Source organism: Ricinus communis, chromosome 2 (genome assembly GCF_019578655.1).
Source record: "Ricinus communis isolate WT05 ecotype wild-type chromosome 2, ASM1957865v1, whole genome shotgun sequence".
Classification (NCBI taxonomy): Eukaryota; Viridiplantae; Streptophyta; class Magnoliopsida; order Malpighiales; family Euphorbiaceae; genus Ricinus; species Ricinus communis.
The window spans coordinates 23,046,479-23,054,864 of record NC_063257.1 but is presented as its reverse complement, the minus strand read 5'-3'; the positions used below and the strand labels follow the sequence as shown (position 1 = coordinate 23,054,864).

At 36.5% G+C, this 8,386-nt stretch overlaps 1 protein-coding gene and 1 non-coding gene across 2 annotated transcripts; one reads left to right on the top strand and one right to left on the bottom strand.

Moving 5' to 3' along the window:
• Positions 1 to 5,796: 5,796 nt before the first annotated feature.
• On the bottom strand, positions 5,797 to 5,903 carry LOC112535671. The gene has a single exon (XR_003079757.1). It is a non-coding gene; the product is annotated as a small nucleolar RNA R71 (small nucleolar RNA).
• Positions 5,904 to 6,603: 700 nt separating this feature from the next.
• Positions 6,604 to 7,936, top strand: LOC125369302. The gene is made up of 2 exons (XM_048371320.1): positions 6,604 to 6,873; positions 6,956 to 7,936. Exons 1-2 carry the CDS (start codon positions 6,604 to 6,606, stop codon positions 7,934 to 7,936), a joined length of 1,251 nt encoding a protein of 416 aa, XP_048227277.1.
• The last annotated feature ends 450 nt before the right edge of the window (positions 7,937 to 8,386 follow it).

The window sequence follows — 8,386 nt, the reverse complement described above, 5'->3', positions numbered from 1 at the left end:
TAAAGTCTTGAGATAGTTGACATACGGCTTCAACATCTCCACTTTCACTTCTCACTCCTCGAGGGCTCGTTGGATTACTAGCATGGAGTCCCCGTAGACTAGTAAGTGCTAAGCTCCTGCTACCATGGCTGCTTCTAATCCAAATAAATATGCCTCGTACTCCGCCATGTTATTGGTCACTTTAAAGTCCAATCTTTTGGTCATTGGTAGCATCTCCCTTCTAGCGTGATCAAAACTACCCCCAAGCCTACACCTCTTATGTTTACAGCTCCATTAAAGTACATCTTCCACTTCTAGATCCCGATTGCCCACAGATTCTCATCAGACAATTTGAGATCCCAAGGTTTATCTCCTTCAATCACGTTCTGAGCTAGAAACTCAGCTACGGCCCTACCCTTAACCACCTTCTTGGTGATGTACTCAATGTCGAATTCTGTCAAGAGCACTAACCATCTACTCAGCTTCCCTGTAAGAGATGGAGCTTCAAATAGGTACTTTAGACCGTCTATTTTTGAAATCGCTTGCACCTTATAATATTGGAAGTAATGCCTCGACTTTCTTGTAGCCCATACCATGGCTAGGCATGTCTTTTCCATGAGGTTATACTTCGACTCATAAGGCAGCAACTTTTTACTGAGATAATAGACTGCATGCTCCACATTATTGGGTCCACACTGTGCTATCATTGCCTCTATAGCCTTCTCCTTCAAGGCCAAGTATAGGATCAACGGCTTGGGTACCGGCAGTTTCATTAGATTTTGTTTGATTCTGTCAAAGGCCTTCTGACAATGCTCATCCCACACAATGGGCTGATGATCCCTCAAAAGCTTAAAGATAGGATCACAAACCATTGTAAGCTTAGAAATGAACATGTTGATGTATTGCAAGCGTCCCAGAAAGCCTTTGACTTCTTTTTCTATCTTCGACACTAGCATCTCTTGAATAGCCTTGATCTTTTCCCAGACAGCTCACTTTTAAATCGAGCCTAGTATGGACGAGATAACCTTCGACACAGTGACATAGCCGCAATCACTTGGGACGAGCTTTGAAAAAATCGCTCTTATAAAAACTATGAGGCATAATCCATATAATCATAACCTTATTCAAAAGGCAAACCTTATTCATAACAAGAGATCAATAGGCATTTGTTTTCCATTTGCTTTTCAAGATCTTATGTCTTTATTTTTTTTCTTTCTTTATACCCTTTGGATTTTAACTTTAATACTTAGGGGATTACTTTCTTTCTTAAGATGTTATGCCTTTTATGCAAATATAAGTATGGGTAATGAATGCATCTGGTTACTCGACATAACATACAATCAAGATGCTTTACATACTCATAATCTCAATTGTTGTTTTACGCCAAAGTATATATTGGTCGTGAAGATTTCCAGTTACTAAGCAACTAAAATCAGCAAAGTAGAATTATTAAACTTAGAGCTTTTATTTACCCATATTATATCTCACAAACTTAGGCAAGAAAATTTAATAACAAGAAAATAATAATCTAAATCATACATTTCTAATTATATCCGACTCAAACTTGTCAAACTACTCATCATGTCCATACGCAAAGAATGGATATTTGATCATTTAAGTGCAAATAAACACATGAGCTCACATATATATATTAAAAACTAACTCAAGAGTTTAAGAAACCTAGCATAATAGCATTCTTTCATCGACTCTTATTTAGAATAATAACAAAAAGCTTAGTAGAAAAATAAAAATTTTATAAAAATTAACCAAAGTTGTTAATTCATATGGCATATTAATTAAATAAATAAAGGAGTTATTCTATTCCCCTCCCTCATACTAAAATTTGACATTGTCTTTAATGTCATTAGCATATATAAAAATAAAGAATAAGAAAGGAGGAAAAAGATAGAACACTCTCCTGGAATTTAGCAATGCAAAGTAATAAACCATAAACTTGAATTCCAATCTCCATCAATCTAACCTTAGAAGCACACTTAAACACACACATTGACAATTATAAAAGAAATAGAAAGAAAGAAAAATAAACAATCCTAAAGAAACTAAAAGGATTAAATTCTTAAGTAACTAAAAGGAAATCTTAAAATAACTAAATATAAATCCTAAAACAAAATCCTAAATCAATAACATGACTATGTATGTAGAGGAGATGGATATGTGTTTATTGTTTAAAGAGATGTTTCGACCTAAAAGAATCTCTATTTTGATACATGTTAATATCCTTAAACTTTAATAATTTTAAAAATTAAATTTTTGAAAAAATTGGCCAAGGAAGGAGTTGAGTCGTTCCTCTCGCGAGTAGGCGGCTCATGTGTGAGTGCAGCGGCTATCCTCATGGTAATGTGGCCCGTGACCTTGCGGCTGGCATGCTCGCTTCCATCATTATGCATATGTTATGCTCGTAGAGAGCTTTCGCGAGCTTGTTGTTGGCTTGTGTCAAGCAGCCCGCAACCTCGTGGCTGCTCCACGACCTGGCGGCTCACGTAAGGCTCCCTCGACTGGCTTCTGCTATGGGCCTGTTTGTTTCCTATGGTGCCACTGCTGCGGGCCTATATGATTTTTAGCTACCATAACATGGCTTGCTCGAAAAAAAATTTCAAAATTTTTTAAACTTTTATAATTATTTTTTATACATTCTAGGGGCAAATAATTAATGAAAATATAGACTTTGAAAGAAAACAAATTAAAAATACTTAAATAACTAAGCATTGAAGAAATTGACACTTTTTAACTAAAAATTGATCTTTATTAACAATTCAAACAAAACAAGAATTAAAACTAAGAAAATGACTAAAAATAAAAATACCTAATATCAAATAAACAAAATTTAACTAAGTCCTAAACTATTGACAAGCATGTTAAAAACTAAATCCTAATCCTACAAGAAAATGAGACATGCCTAAAGTCAAATGATTTCTAGTTAATATTTCTTAATAATCAATGAATATTCAACACATACTAAGCACACAATATCCACATAATAACATAACGTCAATTAGACATGAAAATATAATATTAAAAATATAAATTAACATGTTACCACATGGAGAACTTCTGGCCTTTTGGGAATTAAAGAAGGTAGGATTGTTAATATTTCTTTCATAGGCCTACAAAGCAAATATACAAACTAAAATTTAAAAATAAAAGAAAATAAAAAATAAAAATAACTTAAATGCATAAAAATAAAATACAATTGCTAAGTTTATTGTCTATAGCTAAACATTCTTGATTATGCTTATGGTCGGTGTTCAACCATGCACTCCACCTCTTGATCATAAGCTATTTCTTTCAAGTATGGCTTTATATTTTTAATATGAACATCTAAAGTGTCACGAAAGATCTTATCAATTAACAATGGAATATCATCATATAATTTTTCATAAACAAGAGAATATATGAATACTCATTAATAGTAGATTTAGGAGATAAAGTTAGAGAATCAAACACTTTAAATTCCATAGTTTCTCCTAAAACTATCATAATAAGTTTCTCATTATGCACATTAATAACAGTTCTAGTAGTTTCCATGAAAGGTCTACCAAGGAGTATAGTTTGCTCTTTATCCCTTGTTGGTGTGTATTCCATATCAAGCACTACAAAATCAGTGGGAATTATTAACTTACCTACTTGAATTAGAAATTCTTCCACTATACTTCTAGGATATTTTATTGGTCTATCAGAAAATTATAGAGACATGGTGGTTGGCTTCAAATCTCACAAGCTAAGTTGTGCATTGATATCCTTGATATTACACATGTTTGCATGCTTGATTTTGAGTTATTTTAGGGAAAATTAGAATCACCCTATTTTTGTTTCTTTTGTGCCTTAGGTGTGTTTTTTAGGTACATCATCAAAGTTAGAGAGAAATCGAACCAAAATTGGAAAGAAACTGACGAATCAGGACTGTTCAACATGTCCTGCCAACACGCTCGTGCTGAGGAGCATGGTTAGGGTCAGAGGGTATGCTGAAATTCCTTACCCATGGCGAGAAGAAGCGATTTGCAACACGGTTTTCGAGAGTGACACGGCCTAGGAGCATGCCCGTGCTAAGCAGCACGGCCTAAATCCAAGTCGTGCTGAAGAAGACCATATGTATAATTTTAGCTCTACACGGCATGGATTTAGGCCGTGCTGAATCCAAGCCGTGTTGGATTCTAAAATCTAATTTAAAAGAAAAGAAAAAGGGAAAAAGAAAGGATTCTGAGGGATTCTATAGAGAGAGAATTTCAAGGTATTCAAGACAGACTTTGAGAGCAACCTTCGAGACGATCAAGAAGAGTAAAATGGAGACAAATTCCATTTCAACATCATCTAGATAGATGTTCTTGAGGATTGGTTTGATGATTCAAGGGAAATAAGATGAAGATCTTGAGCTGCAAAGATTGGATTCGGAGTTATTCAAGAGGGGATAGCATTTCCACCATTTAAGATAAGGGTGTTCATGTTCTTTTCAATTCTTGTTTACTTTGTATTTGATTCTTGTATTAGTTTAATCATGAACATGTGTAACTAATCTTATTAAACCCATTTGGGGGTGATATTTAGCTATGCTAGGATTGTTTTGTACTTAATTGATTGAATTGTTGATTTAAGATTGTAGTTTTCATTCAAGTATAAAAAAATCCATTATTGAATCAATTTGAGAACTCCTTTGTAATTGAGAAATTCAATTGAGGTTGGACAATTGCTTGTGTGATTAAGTGATTTGCATCTTAGTGATAAGTGTAATAACTTACTGGAATAAGAACTAGACATTCTTATTAGCGGTAATTTAGAGATTAATGCTATTCTAAAATCAATTGTTAGGAAGAGATTCCAACTTTAGATCTTTAGGATTAGGAATTGGTTAACCCGAGAGAGAGGCCAATTCATTTAAGAAATTATCCACAGATCGCAATTCTTAATCAAACAATTCATAATTTATTATTTTTAAGCGGCTAGCTAAAGGGATTCCCAATTGGATTAACTCATCTCATTGTCTTTTCCAAACTTTCATTCTCCTTGTTAAAATTTAGTTTTCATTTGCATTCTCAATCATTTTTAGTTGTTACACTTGCCTGTAAATTGCTAGTCGTGTTTAGCTAGCATCACGTTTTTGGCACTGTTGCCAGAAAAACTGTTTTGAGAAATATTATGAACTGTGCGTTCTTATTAATTTAGCCATTTATTCTTTGTTCTTTATTTATTTTTGTTTGATTTTATTCTTTTATTCATTTTTGTTGTTGGTTATTCATTGTTTCAGGTAGTGTATGACCAGGAGGTCCAATCCTGATCTAGTAGATCCTCTACCAGAACTAGAGTGATCCCTCAGGCAGTTAAGGAAACGGTTGAACATAGAGGAGGAAGAGATTCAGGTTGGGAAAGCCATAGACAAGAGTGAACCGGAAGACACTATAGTAGAGATGGCAGATGCCAATGACAACAATGAGAATAACTAGGCAATGTATGATTTTATGAAACCATTGCTGGAGGGGACGTAAACATGCATTACGAGACCGGCTGTCGCCGCCAATAATTTTGAAATAAAGCCTAATATGATTCAGATGATGCAGTAAACGGTTCAGTTCGGAGGCTTGCTAGATGAGGATCCTAACGCACATATAGCGAGTTTTTTAGAGAATTATGATACCTTCAAGATTAATGGGACAACAGATAATGCAATTCGTCTCCACTTGTTTCCATTTTCTTTGAGGAATAGAGCAAAGCGGTGGCTACAGTCACTACTTCCAAACACTATCACTACTTAGGATTCTTTGGCAGAGATTTCTATTTAAGTACTTTCCTCACTCTAAAACTTCTAAACTTAAAAATGACATATCTTCTTTTGTGCAGTTTGATGATGAGTCGATGTACGATACCTGGGAGAGGTACAAGGACCTACTACGATCCTGCCCATACCATGGACTACCAATCTGATTATATGTACAAACTTTTTATAATGGTTTGAATTTGGCTACTAAGCATATGGTAGATGCAGCTGCAAGTGGTTCTTTGAGCAGTAAGACTCCAAAGCAAGCCCAAAGCTTGATAAAGGAGATGGCCACAAACAATTACCAATGGCACACTACTAAGAGCAAGACGGGACGTTAAGGGAGTGTACACTAGTTGGATTCCACTATAGCCTTAGCGGCTCAAATGGAGTTATTATCCAAGAAAATTGATCAACTCCATATGCCTTTCCAAGCAGCTCGAGCAAATTGTGAGTTTTGTGGTGGCCCGCATTTTAATAGTAACTGTATATCGGGAGGTATGTTTGCTTCTTCATCGAACCATGAACAGGTGGACTATATGGAGAGTCAGCCTAGGTAGTAGAACAACCCGTACAGCAACACCTATAATCTGGGATGGAGAAATCATCTGAACTTCGGATGGAGGAACAACAATAACCAGGGGCCACCAGGGTTTCAGCGCCTGCATCAGCAGCCGCAACAATCTGTTCTCCCATCTCAGTCTTCTCAGACTCAAGAGAAAGCGCCTAACTTAGAGGAGTTGATGATGAAGTTTGTGTCCACTTCAAAGACTAGATTCTAGCAGACGGACGCAGCTCTTAGAAATCACCAGGCCTCCATTTAGAACTTGGAGAATCATATAGGCCAGATTTCTAAGATGTTGGCTGAGAGGCAACCAAGGACTTTGCCTAACAATACAGAGTCCAACCCGAGAGAGCACATGAAGGCTATCACTTTGCGATCAGGTAAGCAACTATCTAGTTCTATTCCTATTACTGATGATGATAATGTTGTGCAGGTAGATTTGGGTAGGAAAGATGGAGATAGCAAGGTGATGGAGCTAGAGAAGGTAGAGGGCAAGAAGAAGAGGCCTTTAAGGGAATACCAGCCCCCGATCCCATATCCTACCAGGTTGAAGCAGGAGAAAGTCGATCAGCAGTTCGGTAAGTTTCTCGACTTGTTTAAATAATTACGAATTAACTTACCTTTTTATTGATGTTATTTTGCAGATGCCTAGGTATGTGAAGTTCTTAAAAGAGATCTTTACCAACAAGAGGAAGTTAGAGGACTTGGCGATCGTGACCCTAAATGAGGAATGTTCGGTTATACTTCATAACAAATTGCTAGAGAAGAAGCGTGATCCAGGGAGTTTTACTGTCCCTTGTGTGATTGGTGATTTGACAATTAGCAATGCTTTAGCTGACTTAGGAGCTAGCATTAATTTAATGTCGTGTAGTTTTTTTACCAAGTTGGAACTAGGTGAGACTAAACCCACTAGGATGAGCATACAGTTAGCTGATAGGACTGTTAAGTATCTTAGGAGTATTATAGAGGATGTACTTGTTAAGGTCGACAAAATTATATTTCTTATTGACTTTGTGATCATGGACATGGATGGTGAGAGTAATGTACCTTTGATTCTAGGTCGACCTTTCCTTGCAACGTCTAGGGCTATTATAGATGTTTGTGATGGAAAGCTTGAACTTAAGGTAGGAGATGAAACTGTCACTTTTGATTTGAACAGTTCTATGAGACAGTCCTTATATCATGATGATACTGTGTTTTCTGTTGATTTACTTGATGATGTTATTGATACACAATTGCAGGAGATATTGCTTGATGATCCTTTACAAGTTGCCTTGCGGGCAGAGGATGAGCATGAGCTATCCAATGAGAGTGTGTTGGAGCAGCTTGCATTTTTGTTAGCTAATGAACCAAGCAAGAATACTGATAAGTTTGTTGAGATTGACAGGGTAGGTGTGCAGAAATTGAGGCCATCACATGAGGAACCACCTATCCTTGAGTTGAAAGAGCTCTCAAAGCATCTCAACTATGCATATCTGGATGAGGACAACAGGTTGTCTGTCATTCTAGCAGTGGACTTAACACCCGAGGAAAGGGAGATGACTTTAGCCTCTCTTAGGAAGTACTGGAAGACGTCTGCTTGGAAAATTGCTGACATTCTTAGGATTAGTCCTAGCTATTTCTAACACAAGATCCTTATGGAGGATAGTTACTAGCCAGTGGTGCAACCACAGTGCAGACTGAACCCGAACATGAAGGAAGTGGTTAAAAAGGAGGTAATTAAACTTCTTGATATGAGTTTGATTTACCTTATCTCTAATAGTTCCTGGGTTAGTCTTGTGCAAGTGGTTCTCAAGAAGGGAGGTATGATTGTGGTTAAAAATGAGAAGGATGAGTTTATACTGACTAGAACGGTGACGGGCTTTCGAGTGTGCATAGATTACAGGAGGCTAAATGATGCCACTCGAAAGGATCATTTTTCCCTTCCTTTTATGGACCAAATGTTGGAAAGGTTGTCTCGGCATATATTTTACTATTTTCTAGATGGTTTTTCAGGTTACTTCCAGATTCCTATTGCACCTGAGGACCAAAAGAAGACAACCTTCACTTGCCCTTATGGTACGTTTGCTTATAGG

Bases quoted from the DNA above. Each gene is read 5' to 3' on its own strand.
- LOC125369302 (XM_048371320.1), top strand. From the start codon at position 6,604: ATGTTGGCTGAGAGGCAACCAAGGACTTTGCCTAACAATACAGAGTCC. The intron at 6,874-6,955 runs GTCGATCAGCAG...GTTATTTTGCAG, and splicing joins CCAGGTTGAAGCAGGAGAAA to ATGCCTAGGTATGTGAAGTT.